Genomic DNA, 21,252 nt, shown 5'->3' on the forward strand with positions numbered 1-21,252 from the left:
CATTCAGTTCCCAACATTTCACACAAAAATCCCTGGATTTTACCCCAAATCCCAAGAATTTCACTCCAAATTCCCAGGATTTTGCCCCAAATTCCTAGAGCTTCACCCAAGAATACTCCAAAAATACAAACCACCAAAAAAAATACCCCCAAATATTTTTAAAATATAACCCCCCCACACACAAAAATATTAAAAATTGCACCGATTTTTTTTATTAAAACCCCAAAAATATAAAAATACACAAAAAATGTATATAAAAATATACACAAAAATATCCAAAAAATGCCAGACAATATTTGAAAAATACACAAAAAAAATTCAAAAAATTCAAAACCCCCCTGAAAAAATAAAAATAATACTCGAAAAATATCCCAAAAACATACAGAAAATAACAAAAAAAAAAGTTTCGACCCAAAAAATGCAAAAAAAAAAAAAAAAGCATTTAAAAATAAAAAATAAATCAAAATAAACCTAAATAAATCAAAATAACCCCCAGAAAAATTCCCGGCGGGGCCCTGAGCTCCCCCCGCTCTCCCTGAAAGGATCCCTTTGTACCTTTCCCAAAAAATCGCCTTTTCATCCCAAAAAAGGGGGAGGAGGGAAAGGAGGAGGAGGAGGAAGAGGCCGCGCGCAGGGGGAAGGCTTTGACCTCATCCCACAAAAATTCCCGTTTTTTTCCCCCATTTCGGGCCCCTTACCACCTTTCCAGGGGGAAAATGGACAAAGGGGCTCTGTGCGACAAAACCCCCAAAAATGGGGCGAAAAAGGGAATTCTGGGGCTTCTACCTGCCGGGAAAAGGAGGTGAAGGGAAGACTCTAAGTGGAAAAAAGGGATTTGGGGCGAGGATTTGGGATTTGGGGGGAGTTTAGGGAATAAAAGCAGATTTTGTGTCCCTCCAATTTATTTTTTGCGGAGTAAATTCGCCCCAAAATCGGGTTTTCTCTGAGGCTTGGGGTCTTCAAAATCGCTTTTATCTCATGAATTCGCCTCAAAATTGGGGATTTTGAGGGTTTTGTCTCCCCAAAACTAGAGATTTTCCGGGGTTTTGCATCCCCTGAAAAATCAGTTTGAGGTTCAAAAAAGATACCATTTTAATATTATTAAATATTGATTTTTAATTGGAAATTTTATAGTATAATTTAAAATACGGAGTGAAACGGCTGTGAAATTAGGAGGAAAAAATAAAATTTGGGGGTTTTGGTGGGGACAAAGATCCTTTTTCTGCTCCCCAACCCCAAAAGTACCCCGGGAAATATTTGGGGCCAGATCTGAGGTTCTTGCAAGGTGCAAGATGGAAAAAAATGAATTTGGGGAGTTTTTGTGCTTAAAAAAAACCCCTTTTTTGTAGGGAATAATAAATTCCTGGCTCCCTCTCGGTGAGGAATTGTCTCTCTGGGTTTGGGTGATTCGAGAAAGTGGGAAAAATTGGGAGGGAAGAGAGGAAATGGGGGGGAAAGGGGGAAAAGTGAGGAGAAATTCGGGGGGAAAATGGGACAGAAGTCGGGCGAAAATTGGGGGAAATTAGGCAGAAATAGGGGGAAATTTGGGTAAAAAAGGGGCTGAAATGGGGCAGAAATTGGAGGGAAAGGGAGTAAAAATGGTATAAAAATGGGGAATGCGACAAAATTAGGAGGAATATGGGGGAAATTGGTGAAAGGGGTAAAAATGGGACATAAGTAGGGGAACAGTGGGGCAGTAATGGGGCAAAAAATTGAGTAAAAGTGGTGGGAAATGGGCTTAAAACTGGGCAAGATTGGTGTAACAATGGGGGGAAATGGGGCAGAAATGGGGGAAATGCAATTAAAATAGGGCAAAATGAGGTAAAAATGGGGCAGAAATTAGGTTTAAATGGGACGTAAATGGGGAAAAATTGGGGTAAAATGGGACCAAAACTGAGTAAAAATGGGGCTACAATGGGGCAAAAATGAGTCAAAATCTGGGGAGAAATGGGAGGAAAAACGGAGCCAAAGGGAGACAAATAGGGCAAAATTGGAGTAAAAATGGGGGGGAAACGAGGGGAAATGGCGAAAAATGGTAAAAACGGAATTCCCCCTCCGCTCCCAGAGCAGTCTTGATCCTAAATTGGGGGATTTGGGGAAACTGGGAAAATTCAGTCCCAGCTCCATGGGGACAGGGCCGGGTGACGCTCGCGGGCGGTGGCCCCGGGGTGGGGACAACCCGAGTCCCGTGGGGACAATGGGGCGGTGCCACCCCTGGGCCGGTTCTAGCCCAAACCACGCCCCCGCTCCGCCCCCCCATCCGCGGTCCCCTCGCTGTCCCCTCTGTCGCCGGGCTCTGGAGTGGCCATCAGGGACCGGGGCCAGGGGACAAAGTCGAGGGGGACCTGGCTTTACTTCTGTCACCGCCAATTTCCCCAGTGCCACAGGTGTCACCAGTCTGATGTCTGTCCGTCACCGGTGCCACCGGTGCCACCTGCATGTCCCACTCCGAGGAGAACGGGAAGCGATGTCCCCACCCCATGGCAGGGGCTGCACCCGCCCGCTGGCCCCACTCCGGTTTTGAGGGAGTTTTGGGGGATTTGGGGAATACGAGCCATCCCTGGCCCTGTCCCGGCTCTGTCACCCTGGAGACAGCGGCGGAGCTCCCCCAGAAATTAGGGAGGGGTCGGGCAGCTCCACCTTGGCTGTTTGATTTATTCCCAAATTTTATGTTCCATCGGAAAGCGGCAGCCGGAGCCAAGGCCTGGCCCCGATCCCGGCCAGATCCGGCCACGCCGAGCGCTCTTCCACCTGCTGGGGGTGGCAACCCCGAAATCCCCCAAATCGCCCTCAACCCTCTCCCAAAACTCCTCCCAAACTCCTCAAAATCCCGCCCAAAATATCCCCCCAAATCCCCTCCAAAATATTTCCAAAAATTCCCTCAAATCCCCCCAAAATTCCCCTGAAAACCCCCCTAAGTTCCCCTCAAAAGCCCTTCGAATCCTTCCCAGAACTCCCTCAAATCTCCCCCCAAATCCCACCCTAACTCCCAAAAATTTGGGGGAGCTTTATGGGGTATTTGGGGGAATTTTGGGGGGTTTGGGGAGAGGGGATGGTCCCAGGCCCCGATCCAGGCTGTGCTGAGTTTGGGGTCGGAGGGGTTTCCCGTGTCCCCCCCCTTGATGCCACAATTGCTGCGGGGAATTCCACAGGGAATGGGGACAACGAAACGGGGGAGGGGTCGGGCTGGGCCCAAGGGGCCCCAGAGGGGGGCGGGGATTTGGGGACACCGCGAGGGGGGCGGGGGAGGACGGAGTTGCGGGGGGTCCCATGTCCCATCTCGGGGCGGGGTCGGGGGTATCCCGATTTTCCCAGGACCCAGAAATGGTGATGGGATGGGGTGGGATGGGGTAAAAATGGGACGGGAAAGGGGATGGGAATGGGATGGGATGGGATGGGATGGGATGGGATGGGATGGGATGGGATGGGATGGGATGGGATGGGATGGGATGGGATGGGATGGGATGGGATGGGATGGGATGGGCCGCCTCACCCCCGGCATCCCCCAAACTCCGCATCCCCCAAACTCCACATCCCCCAAACCCCACATCCCCCAAACCCCACATCCCCCTCAGTCCGGTCCCTCCGCCCGCTCTGGCCCCGGTGGTGGCCGGGGGAGTGCCCAGGGAGGGCTCGGGAGGGCCAGCCCGGCTCGGGGGCCGGGGGAGGGTCCGGGGCCACCGGGGGAGGGTCCGGGGCCACCGGGGGAAGGTCCAGGGGGCCCGGCGGGGCCGGCCCGGCTCGGGTTACAGCTCCGGGGGGCGGCGGGGCCGGGACTTAAACGGGGCCTCGGGGCCGAACGGGCACTGCCGGCCCCGGGCGCGGATCGGGCGCAGTCGCCTCGCCATGCCCGGACACCGCCCGGCCCCCGGCGGCCACCGCTCGGTCCGCAGCGGCCACCGCACGGAGCCCGCAGCCACCGGCGCGGTCCTCGGAGCCGCTCCTCGGCCGGGGCTGCTGCTCCTCCTCCTCCTGTGCCTCGCCGCCGCCGCCGCCGCGCAGGACCGAGACCTCCGTGAGTGGCGGGGATGGGGACGGAGCGGAGATGGAGCGGGGTGAGGGATGGGAAAGTTTTGGGGCATTCCCCGGGAGGTGAATGGGACACGTTGAGGGAAAGTTGGAGAAGGGGAGGGGGGGGACAGTGTGGGGACATTGGGGAACAATGGGGACAGAGGGGAGACGGAGCGGAAAGGGGATGGGGGACAGGGAGAGGACATCGGAGGACACTAAGGGATGTTTTGGGATAGAGAAGGAAAGTTTCAGAGTGGCGGGGAAGGGCAGCTCGGAGAGTGGGGACACCGGGGGCGTGAGGACGGTGGGGGCAAGCCTGGGGACTTGGGGGACATCGGGGTGAGACGGACGGGGAAAGTTTCAGTGTGGCGGGGAGGGGACAGACCGGAGTGTGGGGACATCGGGGGACTGCGAGAGGAGCGTGGGGGACAGCAGGAAGGCACCGGGGGACAGCGTGAGAATCTTGGGGGACAGCGATGGACGCACGGGGTACGGGACAAGGGGAAAAGCTTGGAGGCATTTCTGGGGACAGCAGCGCGAGGGGAGGGGGAACACAGGGAGACACCGTGGGACAGCGCAGGGACACCGGGGAAAATGTCAGAGAAATGTGGGACAACCTTAGTTGCGCGGGGGGGTGCAGTGGGGGACAGGGAGGGAGGCGGGGGGACCACACGAGGAGAGCTGGGGACATCGGGAGACGGTGGGAAATGAAGTGGAACAGGGAGAGACAGCTTCGGGGACAGCCGGGGGCAGCCTGGAGGACAGTGGGGGGACAAGGTGGGGCAGGGAAGGACAGCGTGGGACACTGGAGGTTGGCACAAGGCGGGCAGGGGACACGGTGGCACACTGGGGGACAGTTCGAGATCCAGGTGTGTGGCGTGGACGGAGTTCAGGGACAGTTGGGACGGACAGGGACAGCCTGAGATGGCCGAGGGGGGCACAGGTGGGACAGGGAAACAGCAGGTGACAGTGAGGGGACAGAAGGACAGCCGGGGATGCAGGAGATGAGCTGGAGCAGGGGCATGGTGGGGACAGGCTGGGGACAGGCTGGGGACAGTGAGGTCCGGTTGGGGTCACAGGGTTCGGCTGGGGTCAGGGGGTCCTCTGAGGGCCAGCCCTGGGCTGTGTCCTGGGGACATCCCTGGGAACACTGGAGACATTCCAGGAACACTGGAGACATTCCAGGGACCCTGGGGACACCTGGAGGCCCCGGTGTGCAGCCTGAGGACCCCGAGGCACCTCCTGGGGACTCTGGGGGACCCCCGGGACACTCCAGGAGCGCCCGGATACCTCCGGGTCAGCCTGGGGACACCACCCCCCTTCTTCCCGACCCGTGGGTACACTGGTGCTACCAGAGCCGCGGGAACCTCGGGGACACTCGGGGGGACCCGGGGGAGGGCTGGAGAGGTGTCGCTACTCGGGGCTGTGTCCCCTTCGGGGCCTCCTCAGGGGCTCCAAGGGGGGCTGGCAGTGCCACCACCCCGCTGCTGCCTGGCCCCGAGCTGTCCCCCCTCACTGGGGGCCGCGGGGCCCCTTTGGCCTCCCCTTCCTCCTCCTCCTCGTGCTCAGGACGGGGCTGGCATTGCCATCCCTCTTATCCCGCGCTGTCCCCGCGCTGTCCCCGCGCTGTCCCGGCACCCGAGGCTGGCAGTGCCACCACCTCCCCCCGAGTGTCCCCGCGCTGTCCCCGCGCTGTCCCCACGCTGTCCCCGCGCTGTCCCCGCAGCCGAGGCTGGCAGCTGCCTGCAGGACGGGCACCGCTATAGCGACAAGGACGTGTGGAAGCCGGAGCCGTGCCGGATCTGCGTGTGCGACACGGGGACAGTGCTGTGCGACGAAATCATCTGCGAGGAGCTGCGGGACTGCCCCAGCCCCGAGATCCCCTTCGGAGAGTGCTGCCCCATTTGCCCCACCGAGCAGCCCAGCGGTTGTAATTTATTTATTTCCTTGAATTAACGAATTAATAAATAAATTACCCGGCCATGGATGGCGCCATCCATGCGGCAACGCGGGGAAAAGGCAACTTCACCCCGAAACAACAGGGGAGAAATCGGCCCCAGGGGAAAAATCATCGAAGTTTTTAGCCCTGGTTGAAATTTTGGAGGTTTGGGGGGATTTTAGACAGAAAAAAAATGGGGGAAAGCGGAGTGGGAGGGGATTTTGCACTCCCGGAAGGACTTTGTTGGAAACGCCCCGAAATTGTGGGAATGCATCCCAAAATGAATGGAAACCCCACAGAAAGCCCCGATCCGGGTTCCCAATTGTGGGATTTCAGCCCAAAATGAAGGAAAACCCAAAACCTGCTTCCCCCAAACCTCCAAAATCCCCAAAGTTGCCTTTTTTTAATCCTTCCCTGCCCCTGCCCGAGGGGGAGGATTAAAGGGTTGAGCACCCCCAAAAAGCCTCCGAACTGCCCCCAAAAAGCCCCCTCGACCATCTTGCTGCTGGCCTCGCTTTGGGGGAGCCCCCAGTGCCCCCCAGTTTGGCCCAACAGCCCACCCAGGATGGAGCCACTTCGTGTTGCCCCCACCCCAAATTCGTGTGTTCCCCCTCAATTAATTTATCTTTATTTTTCTTTTTTTGGGTGTTTCTAACAGGACAACCCGGCCCCAAGGTGAGAGAATTTGGGGAGCAATTGTCCCGAATTTTGGGGTGGTTTTGGGGCTTTGGGAGGCGTTTGGGGGGATTTTGAGGCAGTTTTGGGGTCTCTGGGTTCATCCTTTGCCTTGGGGGGTTTTGGGGAGATTTTTCGCTCATCCCTAGGGGGGCGGAGAAAGGAATTTGGGGGCGATTTTTGGGGTCCTCACCCTTTGCTTCTCCTCGCAGGGACAAAAAGGTGAACCCGGTGACATCAAAGATGTGAGTGGGGGGGAGACCCCAAAAAGGGGCTGGGGCGGGGGGTGGGGCGGCGGGGTTGGGATATCCCAAAAAGGCGCCGGGACCTCACCCCCCCCAGCCCTGATGTCGCCCCCGTTTGTGTCCACACAGGTCGTAGGACCCCGAGGACCCCCCGGCCCGCAGGTGGGAGCAGCTCCAGACTGGGAAATCTCTGGAATTTTTGGGGGAGGGGAGTCTGGGGGGGCGGGGGAGGGGCGGGAGAAGGGAGGGGACTCCTGACCCCCTCTCTCCCATCCTGTTCCTCCCCTCCCCCCGCAGGGCCCCGCAGGTGAGCAGGGACAGCGAGGGGACCGCGGCGAAAAGGGTGAGAAGGTGAGAGGGTCCCCCAAAATCCCTAAAAATCCACTGGGAACCCCACCATATCCCCAAAAATCCACTGTGACCCTCCCAAAATCCTCTGTGATACCCTAAAATCCTCTTTGACCTCCCCCAAAAAACCCATAAATCAACTGGGGACCCCCCCCAAAATCCCCTGTGGCTCCCCCAAATCCCTTTTTTTGTGCCTCCCACCCCAGGGCGCCCCCGGCCCGCGGGGCAGGGATGGGGAACCCGGAACCCCAGGAAATCCTGGCCCCCCCGGACCCCCCGGCCCCCCGGGACCCCCCGGCTTGGGGGGGGTGAGTATTTGGAGGGGGGGAGAGGGGGTAGATGGGATTTTGGGGGGAAATTGAAGAGATTTGAGGGGGGGGGAGTTGACAGGAATTTGGGTGGATTTCCTGGAATTTTGGTGGGAATTGAGGGGCATTTGGAGGGGATTTGGGGGCTTTTGAGGTGGTTGGGGGGTTGAGGAGATTTGGGGCGGTTTTGAAGGGATTTGGGGTATTTGAGGGAATTTGGGGTGGTTTTGACGGGATTTGGGTGAGTCTTGAGTGCAGCAGCAGGAACTTGGACAGGAATTGGAGGGTTTTGATGAAAATTGGGATTTTTTTTGAGGGGAATTCGAGGTTTTTTGGGGTCTCTGGGGTGCTGAACCCCCTTTCCCTGGCAGAACTTCGCGGCTCAGATGGCCGGGGGCTTCGACGAGAAGGCTGGAGGGGCTCAGATGGGCGTCATGCAGGGACCCATGGTAATGTCACTCCAAAATCCCCGAAACCCCAAAAGCCCCCAAAATCCCCCTCACTTCCCCCATATCCCCTCAATTCCCCCCAAATTCCATCAGCCTCCTGCTAAATTCCCTCAAATCCCCTGATCCTCCTCCCCACACCCCGCACCCTTCCCTACCCCCGTGCAGACCGATCCCATTTGGGACTCCCACTCCAGGACCCCCCAGTTTTGGGGGCTCCCGCACTTTGGTGGTTTCGGAGGTGTCGCCACCCGGTGTCACCCCCCCGTGTGACATCACTGTGTTCCCCCAGGGCCCCATGGGACCCCGCGGCCCCCCCGGCCCCTCTGGCTCCCCCGTAAGTATGGCTCCCCTCCTCCAATTTTGAGGTGTCTGGGCCGGCTGGTGCCACACCGCTGATGTCGCTTTGTCCCTGCAGGGTCCTCAAGGATTCCAGGGCAACCCCGGTGAGCCCGGCGAGCCAGGCGCTGCTGTGAGTGTCCTCAAATGCCCCCAACCCTCTCCGAATCAGGGCACTGCCCCCCCAGTACCACTCACCACCACCTCTTTGTCCCCTTCAGGGTCCGATGGGTCCCCGGGGACCTCCGGGACCTCCTGGCAAACCCGGTGACGACGTGAGTGACATTCATGACATTCAGCCGCGGTGGCAGCTGCCGAAGTCGGGCTGAGAAAGAACAAAAAGTGACATTTTTGTGTCCCTAACCCCTCAAAAATCCCATTTCCCCCGCAGGGTGAGACTGGCAAACCCGGGAAATCTGGCGAGCGCGGCCCCCCCGGCCCCCAGGTGAGCGTGGCCCCGTGACAAAGCCACCGCTGTCCCCTCCTTGTTCCCTCCTTGTCCCCAACTCTCCCTTCTCCGCTGCCCGCAGGGCGCTCGTGGCTTCCCCGGGACCCCCGGCCTGCCTGGAGTCAAAGGCCACCGGGTGAGTGAATGTCCCTTCCCTGTCTCCGTGTCCCCTGTGTCCCCCGGAGTGGATCTGTCATTGTCACATCCCTGCCGTGTCCCTGTCCCCAGGGCTATCCCGGCCTGGACGGCGCTAAGGGAGAAGCGGGAGCACCTGGAGCCAAGGTGAGAGGGAATGACAGTCCCTGGGGCTGGGGACAATTCCCTGGGTGCAGTGACTGTCCCTCTGCTGGGGTGACTGTCCCCTGGCTCCGGTGACGGTCCCGGTGACTCCAGGGGACCGTGCCTGTCCCCGCCCCGTGCTCACCTCTGTCCCTCCCCGCAGGGCGAGTCCGGCTCCCCGGGCGAGAACGGCTCCCCCGGGCCCATGGTGAGTGCGAAAGGGAAACTGAGGCACGGCCGGGTGCGCTCGGGCAGGGCCAGCACCCCCGGCTTCACCTGTCACCCTCTGTCCCCACAGGGTCCCCGCGGGCTGCCCGGAGAGCGAGGACGCCCAGGCCCCTCGGGTGCTGCGGTGAGTGCTGTGTCACCTGCGGTGTCACCTGCGGCGCTGGTGGCACGCGGCGGTGGCAGGGGGGGACCCGTTCCCGGCTCTGGGGACCCCCCGTGACCCCGGCACCGTCTCCCCGCAGGGCGCTCGTGGCAATGACGGCCTCCCGGGCCCGGCCGGACCCCCCGTAAGTCCAGGGGGAATTGGCGCGTCCCTGGCCCTTGTGACACCCCCCAAGGGGACAGCAGGGTCCCCCCAAGGCCCCCTAGAGCCCGGGGGGACCCTCACGCTCCTCTCGCCCCCAGGGTCCCGTCGGCCCCGCAGGAGCCCCTGGCTTCCCCGGCGCCCCCGGCTCCAAGGTGAGGGGACAGGGCTGGTGCCGGTGGGGACAGGAGGGTCCCGATGTCACCCCTGACCCTGTCTGTCACCTCCCCCCCAGGGTGAAGCGGGTCCCACCGGAGCGCGAGGACCCGAAGGTGCCCAGGGGCCCCGCGGAGAATCCGGGACCCCCGGCTCGCCCGGCCCCGCCGGCGCCCCCGTAAGTCTTTTGTCCCGTCGCCCTGGTGGCTTCGTCTCCTCTCCCTGGTGGCTTTGTCCCCCCGCGTTGTCTCAAGAGCTGGGAGCGGCGGGGACGAGGCCGGATCCGGGGAAACTGAGGCACGGAGCTGAGCGGGATCTGCTTGTAGGGGAACCCCGGGACCGACGGCATCCCCGGAGCGAAGGGATCAGCGGTGAGCGGGGACGGGGACAGGGATGGGGACAGGCACGGGGATGGGGTGTCCCAGTGAGCCCCTGGGGATGGGGACAGGGACTGGCCCGTGGTGAGGAGCAGGTGCCGAGGGCTGCGCTGGAATTTGGGGACATTTGGGTTCTCTGGGAGTCGTGGGGCACTCAGGGTGGCGGACACTGAGGGACCTTGGGGACACTGAGGGGGACACAGGGTTGTTGCGGGGTCCCTGACGTCACCCGGTGTCCGCAGGGTGCTCCAGGCATCGCGGGCGCTCCAGGATTCCCTGGCCCCCGCGGCCCACCCGGACCCCAGGGAGCCACCGGCCCGCTGGGCCCCAAGGGACAGACGGTGAGAGACCCCCGAGGTACCTGCGGGGACCCGGCCACAGCCGGTGACCGCGCCCCGGACACTGCCCACGCCCCGGACGCTGCCCACGCCCTGGCCACTGCCCACGCCCTGGCCACTGCCCACGCCAAGCCTGTTGATCACGCCCACCAACCCGAGGATGACCACGCCCCTTCTTGCCCAAGCCACGTCCCTTCACATCTTACTCCTTTGGGTGCCCTCCCCAAAGTCACCCCGGGGTCACTCCAGGGTCATTTCAGGGTCACCCCGGGGTCACCTCGGGGTCACCCCTGGGCCACCCGGTCCTGACGCCTAAGGGGACACTAGGGGTGGGGATGGGATGGGTGGGGATGGGATGGGATGGGATGGGATGGGATGGGATGGGATGGGATGGGATGGGATGGGATGGGATGGGATGGGATGGGATGGGGACAAGGACCTGGACCTAGGGACCAGGACAGGGATGGGGTGGGGACAGCTGTGGGGACGTTGTGACATTGTCCCCCCTCCCCAGGGTGAACCTGGCATTGCGGGATTCAAAGGCGAGCAGGGACCCAAGGGAGAGACGGTGAGTCCGGGCTGGGGGACACCCAGAGCCCCTGGCCAGGGGTCCAGCCCCAGCCCTCACTGTCCACTGAGTGTCCAGCCCTGGCCCCGCATTGCCCATTCCAGTGTCCATCCCAGTGTCCTTCCCCATCCCAGTGTCCATCCCAGTGTCTTTCCCCATCCCAGTGTCCTTCCCCATCCCAGTGTCCATCCCAGTGTCTTTCCCCATCCCAGTGTCCTTCCCCATCCCAGTGTTCTTGTCCATCCCAGTGTCCATCCCCAGCCCAGTGTCCATCCCCAGGCCCGTGTCCTTCCACAGTCCCTCTCTCCCCTCCGGAGCCTCCTCGCCCCTAACGAGCTGTTCCCCTAACGAGGCCCCTTGAGGGGCAGCGTCCCCCTCCCGCAGGGGGACGGTGGCCGAGGGGACAGTGGGACAATGGCTGCAGTGTTCGCGTGTCCCCCCGTGGGGACATTCCCCCCTCGCTTCATTAACCACCATCAATGGGGCCCTGCCGAGCCCGGCGCCAGCGGGGACACGAGGGGGACACAAGGGGGACTCGGATTTATGGGATTTGTCCCTGGGGGGGGTCGGGGGGGATGAAGGCTCCTTGTGACCCCTTTTCCTCCTCGTCCTCAGGGCCCTGCAGGACCCCAAGGTGCCCCCGGACCGGCCGGGGAGGAAGGGAAGAGAGGAGCCCGTGGAGAACCCGGAGCTGCCGGACCTTTGGGACCACCTGGAGAGAGGGTCTGTGGTGCCCTCGACCCCAAAATCAACCGCGATCCCAAAAAAATGACCCCGACCCCAAAAAAACAGCCCAAGCAATCGATCCCAATCCCAAAAATCTTCCCCTCAACCGTAAAATCCTTCTCTGACCCCACAAATCCTCATCTTCCCCCACAGGGCGCTCCTGGCAACCGCGGCTTCCCCGGGCAGGATGGGCTGGCCGGCCCCAAGGTGGGACTTTGGGGACACCGGGGCTGTCCCGGGGGTGACAACCCCAAACTGACCCCAGATCCCCCAAACTGACCCCAAATCCCCCCACAGGGGGCCCCGGGTGAGCGCGGCCCTGCTGGCCTGGCCGGCCCCAAAGGAGCCACTGGCGACCCCGGACGCCCTGGAGAGCCCGGCCTGCCTGGAGCCAGGGTGAGGACAGTGGTGACCCCAAAAATGGGGACCTGTGGGGTCAGGGGGATGGATGGGGGATTGGGATTGGTTAAGGCACTTTTAGGGTCAATGAGGTGATTTGGGGGCTGGTTAAGGTGGTTTTGGGGTCACTAACATGCTTTTGGGGATAATTAAGGCACTTTTGAGGTTGGTAAGGGTGGTTCTGGGGGCGGTTAAGGCACTTTTGGGGTTGGTTTAAGGAGATTTTGGGGGTGGCTAAGGTGTTTTTGGGTCAATAAAGGGATTTTGGGGGTGGTTAAGGAACTTTTCCGTTGATAAGGTGCTTTTAGGGTCGTTTAAGGAGCTGTTAGGGTCACTAAGGTCTTTTTGGGGTTAGCTAAGATGCTATTTGGCATTAAAACCTTTCCTGGAGTTGTGATTGGCACTCTTTGGTGCTAATTAGGAAACTTTGGTACCAATTAAGAAACTGTGGGGTTAATTAAGATGTTCTCTGCTAATTCAGATACTCTGGGATTCCTAAGGTGCATTTGGTGTTCCCAAAAATCCTCCTTGGGATTTCCTGCTCTTTGTGGGGAACACAGGTCCCCTTTGGGGTCACCCCATGGCCATGGGGTCAGGCCCCCCACACCGGGGGATGTCCCCAAACCGTTTTTGTCCCCACAGGGTCTCACGGGCCGCCCCGGGGACGCTGGGCCCCAAGGCAAAGTCGGCCCCACGGTGAGTGACACCACATTAGGGGTTTGGGGTGGCTTGGGGTTTGGCGTTGTTTGGGGTTTGGGGTGGGCTCTTGTCCCCGCTGACCCTGCTGTCCCCACAGGGTGCCCCTGGCGAGGATGGACGCCCTGGACCCCCTGGCCCCCAGGGGGCTCGGGGCCAGCCTGGCGTTATGGGGTTCCCTGGTCCCAAAGGTGCCAATGTGAGTACGGACCCTTTTTCCTCTAAAAAAACCTGGGAATTCTCCCTGGGGCTGGAACCTCAAATTCTCCATCCTTTTTTAGGGTGAGCCTGGAAAAGCTGGTGAAAAAGGACTTCCTGGAGCACCAGGGCTGAGGGTGAGGTTTTCTGTCCCCACAAACCCCCAAAAATTCCCCTTTTGGTGCCACTCCACCGTAAAAGCCACCTAAAGGGGAAACTGAGACACAGGAAGGGGGAGAAATGAGATTTATGGGATCTGGGGCTCAGTGAGGTTTCCCTTCTCTGTAGGGACTTCCTGGCAAGGACGGAGAGACCGGAGCCGCTGGACCCCCAGGACCTGCCGTGAGTGCAACGGGGCGAGCTCGGGACTGGGGCTAAAAATCCCAATTTGGGCTAAAAACCCCCCTGGATCTGCCGGGGGATCCCAAAATCCATAAATCCCCAGCCCTTGTGGTGCTGGGGCTGGTGGGATCTCCAAAATCTTGGGGTGGGGGAAGTCTGACTTCCCAAAGGTTTTTGGGGTCCTTGAGCAGCATCCGTCCCGCAGGGCCCGGCAGGAGAGAGGGGAGAGCAAGGAGCCCCCGGCCCCTCCGGCTTCCAGGTGAGCACAGGGATTTGGGGTTTGGGATTTGGGGCTTAGGGTGATGCTACCCCACACCCCGGGGTCTCGCTGTCACTCTTCTCACGTGGCTCCTTTCCCTTCCCAGGGCCTACCAGGGCCACCAGGTCCCCCCGGTGAGAGCGGCAAACCTGGAGATCAGGTGAGACCCCCCTGACCCCCCCCGGTAGGATCGAGATCCCCCAGATCCCCCAGGTCTGACCCCAAACCCCTTTGTCCCCTTCCCACAGGGTGTTCCTGGAGAAGCTGGAGCCCCCGGGCTTGTGGGTCCCAGGGTAAGTGTCAGCTGTCCCCTGGGGTGTCCCAGAGTGTCACCCTTGGGGCGCCCCAATGTCACCTGTCCTCGCAGACTGGGCTCATCCCATGGAGATTTTTGGGGGGTCCCCAGGGCCACCAGCTCCGTGCTGGTTCTGTCCCCATCCCAGTCTCTCCCAGTCCCTCCAGGACAGTGTGGGACGATGCCCTGCCCACCTGCCCTGGTGCCACCCGTGTCCCGGTGTCCCTGCTGACCTGTCCCCGCTGTCCCCAGGGCGAGCGCGGCTTCCCCGGCGAGCGCGGCTCTCCTGGCGCCCAGGGCCTGCAGGGGCCCCGCGGCCTCCCCGGCACCCCCGGCACCGACGGACCCAAGGTGGGTGACACGCAGGGACAGCGCTGGGTGGCTCGGTGCCACCAGGGGGGGATGACAGGATAATGTCCCCAATAATGTCCCTTTGCCGTTTTAGGGCGCCACTGGCCCCGCCGGCCCCAATGGTGCCCAAGGACCCCCAGGGCTGCAGGGAATGCCCGGGGAGAGAGGAGCTGCTGGCATCGCTGGTCCCAAGGGAGACAGGGTGAGTGATGGTGACATGAGGGTCACGGGGTGCCACCAGTGCCACCAGGGCTCAGCTGGGCTCACGCTGGCCCTGTCCCACTCCACAGGGAGACGTCGGAGAGAAGGGACCCGAGGGAGCCCCCGGAAAGGACGGAGCTCGCGTGAGTGGGACTGGGACGGGGCAGGAGGGAGGCCGGTCAAGGACACTCATGGTGGCCAGCCAGGGATGCTCTTGGTGGCCTCACTGTCCCCTCTGTCCCTACAGGGTCTGACGGGTCCCATTGGCCCCCCCGGCCCCGCTGGCCCCAATGGTGAGAAGGTGAGACCAGAGTGACCCCGCCACTGCTCCCACAGAGACAGATCCCAGCCGATCCCCAGGACAGACCCCATCCATCTCCCACAACTCCCCCTCTCTCCTTTCCAGGGCGAGTCTGGCCCCCCCGGCCCGTCTGGAGCCGCCGGTGCCCGCGGTGCCCCTGTAAGTGCCACCTGTCCCCTTGCCGGTGCTGGCAGTGCCACATTTGCCCCATTCCCTTGATTTTCGCCCCGTTTCCCCCACAGGGAGAGCGCGGAGAGCCTGGAGCCCCCGGCCCTGCTGGATTCGCCGGACCTCCGGTGAGTTCTGTCCCCAGTCTATCCCAGTCTTCCCAGTGACTCCTGGCCACTGACCGTGGCTCTTTCCCAGGGTGCCGATGGCCAGCCCGGAGCCAAGGGCGAACAGGGAGAGCCTGGCCAGAAGGGCGACGCCGGAGCCCCCGGGCCTCAGGGTCCCTCTGGGGCTCCTGGACCGCAGGTGGGTCCAGCCAGGACCCCCAAAATTGGGGCTGAGCCCTTGCAGGGGTCCCTTATCCCAGGAGTTCTGGGAATCTCCATGTCCTGGCTGTCCTGATTGCTTTTCATCTCTTCCCAGGGTCCCACTGGTGTCACCGGTCCCAAAGGAGCCCGGGGTGCTCAGGGACCCCCGGTGAGTGGGGAGAGGTGGGGGAGGAGATGGGGAAGGGGGAGGGGAGCGGGGGAGGGACAGGATCTGACCCCCTCTTGCCTCCGTTCCCAGGGAGCCACCGGATTCCCCGGAGCAGCCGGACGTGTCGGACCCCCTGGCCCCAACGTGAGCTGGGGGCAACTGGTGTTGGCAACTGGGGGGAACTGGGATCGCTTGGGAAAGCTCGGGTAACTGGGGGAAGCCGGGATCACTCAGAGCAACCAGAATGGCTTGGGAAGATCTGGGATTGCTCAGGACAGCTGGGATCACTGGGGGAAAACTGGGATTATTTGGGAACAGCTCATTTTGGGACAGGTGCGATCCCTGGGGAAGCCCTGGGATCATCAGGGACAGTCGGGATCAGCCGGGATCGCTGACCCCCAGCTTTGGGGGCCGGGCTGCCGCCGCTCCCCGCGCTGTCCCTGAGCCAAAGCCACCCCCGGGTTCCACTCCCCACCCCTTCCAAAGGGACAATCCTAGCGCTCCCCTGTCCCCAAGCAGCGCCAGCACTGGATCAGGAATGGGTTTAGGGATGGATCAGGAATACCGAAACCCCTCCTGAGTTCCTTCTAACCCCGATCTCTCCCGCAGGGTAACCCCGGGCCCCCCGGGCCCCCCGGCTCCGCGGGCAAGGACGGCCCCAAAGGCGCCCGGGGCGACGCGGGACCTCCGGGCCGAGCGGGAGACCCGGGGCTGCAGGGCCCCGCTGGACCCCCCGGCGAGAAGGGCGAGCCTGGCGAGGACGGACCCGCGGTATTTGGGATTTGGGAGTTGGGGACACCCCCTGGACCCTCCGGCACCGCCTCCCCGAGTGGCGCTGACTGCCTTCGTGTCCCCGCAGGGTCCGGACGGTCCCCCCGGTCCCCAAGGGCTGGCAGGGCAGCGCGGCATCGTGGGGCTGCCGGGACAGCGCGGCGAGCGAGGATTCCCGGGGCTGCCCGGACCCTCGGTGAGCGAAACCCTAAAAAAAAAAAAAAAAAACCAAAAAAAAAACCCAAGCAAGCGTGATACATTTTCCATAAAAATTTGCCGTCAATGACACACGGAAAAGGGGAAAAAGCCCGAATCCGATATTTCCTTCCCTTTGAGCAGCGATCCCTCATCCTGGGCTCACTCACGGCGGGGGTTTCTCGGTTTTTTTTTTAGGGAGAGCCTGGAAAACAGGGAGCACCTGGATCTGCTGGTGACCGGGGACCCCCCGGGCCCGTGGGACCCCCGGGGCTGACGGGACCAGCCGGAGAGCCCGGCAGGGAGGTAGGAAAATTGGGAATGTCTGGAATATCCAGGATGGATCCCTGTCTGATTCTGGGCAGGGACAGCCCTAAGGTTGATCCCGGAAAATCCCGGCACGTTTTTGCCATAGGATTTTGCCTAGAAAAATGAGTTTTTCCCCCCATCCCAAAGGTAAAATCTGAGTTCCTCCTCTTTTCCCAGGGAAATCCCGGCTCTGACGGACCCCCAGGCAGGGATGGGGCGGCCGGAGTGAAGGTGAGCTCATCCCGGATTTCTCAAGCGCCCGAATTCCCGGGATCTCCCATTATCCCTGTGCTCGCTCCCATCCCAGAGCCGAAATTCCTGACTCCATTCCCTTGTCCCGGATATCTCCTGGTCCCATCCAAGGACCGGAATTCCGGGGATTCCTGACCCCATTCCCTGTTCCCAGGGCGATCGTGGCGAGACCGGCCCCGTGGGTGCTCCCGGTGCTCCCGGCGCTCCCGGCGCTCCTGGCCCCGTGGGACCCACTGGAAAACAGGGAGACAGAGGAGAGACGGTGAGCGGGACACGCCAGGATGGGGGGAGACCGGAATTACCGGGAATTATCCCGGTAAACGGAGCTGTTTGGGACTATCTGGGAACGGCAACGGGAGCAGCTCCAAGCGTCTTCCTGAGAATTCCTGCGAGCCTGGTTTGGGATGTGACCGGGAACCCCAGGAGCTGGAACTGGGAATGAGCTGGGAACCACAGGAGATAAAACTGGGAATATCTGCAGTGCCCCGGGCAGTTGGAAAGACGAAATCACACATCCCAAACCCCATACCCCCATATTCCCACACCTCCAATCCCAAATCCCATTCCTGCTGTTTTTGACTCCTCTCCTTTCTCCGGCAGGGTGCTCAGGGTCCCATGGGTCCCTCCGGCCCTGCTGGCGCTCGGGGGATGCCGGTGAGTGATTCCCACCCAGAATTCTGAGGATCCCGGTTTGGGATCCTGGTTTGGCATCACCCCCGCTCCTGACCCGCCGTGTCCCCCTTGCAGGGTCCCCAGGGGCCGCGCGGTGACAAAGGCGAGGCGGGCGAGGCCGGCGAGCGCGGCCTGAAGGGGCACCGGGGCTTCACCGGGCTCCAGGGACTGCCCGGGCCCCCGGTAAGTGCCGAGGTTTGGGATCACAGACCCCCATAGATCCCAAATCCCACATCCCACACATCAGATCCCAAATCCCACGTCCCACACTCCAAATCCCACATCTCCCGTGGGATCCCAAATCCTCCACCTTCCTGTCCTTCTCAGGGTCCATCTGGAGACCAGGGTGCTGCCGGGCCTGCAGGCCCCTCTGGGCCCAGGGTAAGTCCTGGAATTCTGGGGGGAAAAGGAGAAAAGGAGGCGCCCCTGGACTGGTGCCACGCTGGGGGTAGCAATCCTACTTCTGCTGTGCTCTGAGCCCTTTTTGGGGTTTTTCAGGGTCCCCCCGGCCCCGTGGGCCCCTCGGGCAAGGACGGCTCCAATGGGATGCCCGGACCCATCGGCCCCCCTGGACCCCGTGGGAGGAGCGGCGAGCCCGGCCCGGCGGTGAGTGGGGACAGCGGGGGAGAGGGATCCTGAGGGAGAGAGGAGTCCTGCAGGGGAGAGGGATCCTGAGGGAGAGAGGAGTCCTGCAGGGGAGAGGGATCCTGAGGGAGAGAGGAGTCCTGCAGGGGAGAGGGATCCTGAGGGAGAGAGGAGTCCTGCAGGGGAGAGGGATCCTGCAGGGGAGAGGGATCCTGCAGGGGAGAGGGATCCTGCGGGAGAGAGGGATCCTGCAGGGGAGAGGGATCCTGCAGGAGAGAGGAGAGAGGGATCTTGTGAGGAAGAGGGATCCTGCGGGAGAGAGGGATCCTGCAAGGGACAGAAGGATTCAGGGGGGCAGGGGGATCCAACCCCCGGCCGATCCCCCCATGACCACTGCTCCTTCCCGCAGGGCCCCCCCGGGAACCCCGGCCCGCCCGGCCCCCCCGGGCCCCCCGGCACCGGTATCGACATGTCGGCGTTCGCGGGGCTGGGGCAGCCCGAGAAGGGCCCCGACCCCGGGCGCTACATGCGGGCAGACGAGGCGGCGCCGGGGCTGCGGCCGCACGATGCCGAGGTGGACGCCACGCTCAAGGCCCTCAACAACCAGATCGAGAGCATCCGCAGCCCCGAGGGCTCTCGCAAGAACCCGGCCAGGACCTGCCGAGACATCAAACTCTGCCACCCCGACTGGAAGAGCGGTAAGAGAGAGGCTCCGTCCCTGTGTCCGTCCCTGTGTCCATCCCTGCCTCCATCCCTGCGTCCCCCCCTCCTCCCTGTCCCCTCCACTGCCCACTTGGACACCAAGGACCATGGTGACTTCTTCGCTGACCCCACGACCATGTGGTCACTCACTCCATGCCCTCTGGCCGCAGGTGATTACTGGATCGACCCCAACCAAGGCTGCACCCTGGATGCCATCAAGGTCTTCTGCAACATGGCCACGGGGGAGACATGCGTGTACCCCAGCCCCGGCAGCATCCCCAGGAAGAACTGGTGGAGTAGCAAAGCCAAGGAGAAGAAGCACGTCTGGTTCGCCGAGACCATCAACGGCGGCTTCCACGTGAGTGTCCGGCCGGGATGAGCACAGAGAACACGCAGGGAAAAGGGGTGGGCAGGGATTTTATGGGAAAGTCGGAGCTGATGTCGTTCCTTGGGGTGAAATTTCTGGTGATTCTATCAGATATTGGGTGATTTGAGGATTATATGGAAATCCTGGAGCTGATGTCCATCCTGGGGGTGGAATCAGTGCTGGTTGGGTCAGAACTGGTTGATTTAGGGGATATTATGGAAAACTTGGAGTTGATGTCCCTCCTTGGGGTGAAATAGATAGCATTTGGATCAGAACTGGTTGGTCCAGAGGACTTTATGGAAATCTTGGAGCGGTGTCCTTCCTTGGGGTGAAATTTATGGGTTTTGTACCAGAACTGGTGGATTTAGAGACTTCCATGGAAATCTTGGCATAAGGCCATGACACCTACACCCCTCTGGGCAAACAAACCCTGGGAATTCCCCTGAAAAACTCCCCCAAAAAAGCCAGCTGAAGGCCTCCCTCCTCCCTGCAGTTCAGCTACGGTGCTGAGGACCTGGCACCCAACACGGCCAACATCCAGATGACTTTCCTGAGGCTGCTGTCCACCGAGGGCTCCCAGAACGTCACCTACCACTGCCGCAACAGCGTGGCCTACCTGGACGAGGAGTCGGGCAGCCTGAGGAAGGCGCTGCTCATCCAGGGCTCCAACGATGTCGAGATCCGCGCCGAGGGCAACAGCAGGTTCACCTACAGCGTGCTGGAGGACGGCTGCACGGTGGGTGCCAGGGAGGGAGGGGGGAAATGGGGGCAGACTCTGGAAATCGTGGGGTTAACGGGTGGGGAGGAAGCCTGGAGGTCAGCAAGGGTGACGCCTGAGGTGACAGCATCTTGTCACCAAGCGCCACCAGGCTTTGAGCCACAGCTGCAGCTGGTGCTCCAGGGATGGGGACTCCAAACCCCATTTTCCAGCGTTTTCCCTCAGAAACGCGCTGGGAAGCGCGGCCCTTCTGGGTTTAGTGATGAAATGGGGCTCAAAATGAGATTGGGAAGGTTCTGGAGGATTCAATAATCCCATTTTTGCCCGTTTTTCCCTCAGAAACACACGGGGAAGTGGGGCAGGACTGTCATCGAGTACCGCTCGCAGAAGACCTCGCGCCTGCCCATCGTGGACATTGCACCTATGGACATTGGGGGCCCCGAGCAGGAGTTCGGGGTGGACCTCGGCCCCGTCTGCTTCTTGTAAAAAAAAAAAAAAAAAGGATTTTTTTGGTGTGGTTGTTTGTTTTTGGTTGTCGTGGTTTTTGTTTGTTGGTTTGGTTTTTGTTTTTTTTTTAAAAAGCCCGGCCCGATTCCTTAAGAAAAAAAAAAAAAAAAAAAAAAACCACAAGAAACGGGATCCACCCCAAAAAGGAGCTGAGAAGTTCTGCACTGAAAGGGCTCACCCCGAATCAGGGAGCAACCACCTCATCCCAACACCAGAATCAAAGGAAAAACCCATTAATATTTATTTATTCTCTTCCTGGAAGACCTGTTTTTGAGGTCAGGTGGAGGTGGGAATGTCAGTGATCCCTTTTTCCCCGAAAAAAATGGGATTTCACCAATCCAGGTATCAAAAATCCCCTCCTTTCCCCACATTTGCCCCTTCCCCCCAGCAGGAGTGTTCATGTATAATATGAGTTAAAAAACACACAAAAAAATCAAAAAATGGTGCTATTCTTGTAAAACAAGTCTGTATTTTTTAACATCTGTTGGTATAAAATGAAAAAAAATCTAAAAAAAAAACTTTTGGTGGAAAGTAAATTTGAATTGAGTCTTTTTTTTGGGGGGGGAGGGGGTGTGTGTGCAGTGATTCAAATATATCCTCCCCCTTTCAATCACTATAAAGTTCTTTATGTTGGGAAAAAAATCCCTTTAAAATCCTCATTTTGTGTTAAAACTGCAAAGTTTTTGGGTTGGGATACTTCAAACTAAAAGGGAAAAGAGAGGGGAAACCCCCAAAAAAGCCGGAAAAAAAAA

At 60.4% G+C, this 21,252-nt stretch overlaps 1 protein-coding gene across 1 annotated transcript; it reads left to right on the forward strand.

Annotated features, from left to right (window-relative positions):
• The first annotated feature begins 1,816 nt into the window (after window positions 1-1,816).
• On the forward strand, window positions 1,817-21,036 carry COL2A1 (collagen type II alpha 1 chain). The gene is made up of 55 exons (XM_014893101.2): window positions 1,817-1,821; window positions 3,576-4,015; window positions 5,738-5,938; window positions 6,609-6,625; window positions 6,838-6,870; window positions 7,000-7,032; window positions 7,168-7,221; window positions 7,425-7,526; window positions 7,898-7,975; window positions 8,265-8,309; window positions 8,391-8,444; window positions 8,533-8,586; window positions 8,703-8,756; window positions 8,842-8,895; window positions 8,988-9,041; window positions 9,202-9,246; window positions 9,337-9,390; window positions 9,509-9,553; window positions 9,672-9,725; window positions 9,806-9,904; window positions 10,053-10,097; window positions 10,346-10,444; window positions 10,956-11,009; window positions 11,625-11,732; window positions 11,889-11,942; window positions 12,033-12,131; window positions 12,777-12,830; window positions 12,931-13,029; window positions 13,112-13,165; window positions 13,317-13,370; window positions 13,576-13,629; window positions 13,736-13,789; window positions 13,878-13,922; window positions 14,177-14,275; window positions 14,370-14,477; window positions 14,566-14,619; window positions 14,724-14,777; window positions 14,883-14,936; window positions 15,020-15,073; window positions 15,144-15,251; window positions 15,369-15,422; window positions 15,513-15,566; window positions 16,032-16,193; window positions 16,282-16,389; window positions 16,587-16,694; window positions 16,875-16,928; window positions 17,104-17,211; window positions 17,550-17,603; window positions 17,697-17,804; window positions 17,949-18,002; window positions 18,120-18,227; window positions 18,616-18,904; window positions 19,079-19,266; window positions 19,769-20,011; window positions 20,333-21,036. Exons 1-55 carry the CDS (start codon window positions 1,817-1,819, stop codon window positions 20,477-20,479), a joined length of 4,818 nt encoding a protein of 1,605 aa, XP_014748587.2. The 3' UTR covers window positions 20,480-21,036.
• Window positions 21,037-21,252: the final 216 nt, after the last annotated feature.

This window comes from Sturnus vulgaris, chromosome 30 (genome assembly GCF_052056855.1).
Source record: "Sturnus vulgaris isolate bStuVul1 chromosome 30, bStuVul1.hap1, whole genome shotgun sequence".
In the NCBI taxonomy this organism is placed as follows: Eukaryota; Metazoa; Chordata; class Aves; order Passeriformes; family Sturnidae; genus Sturnus; species Sturnus vulgaris.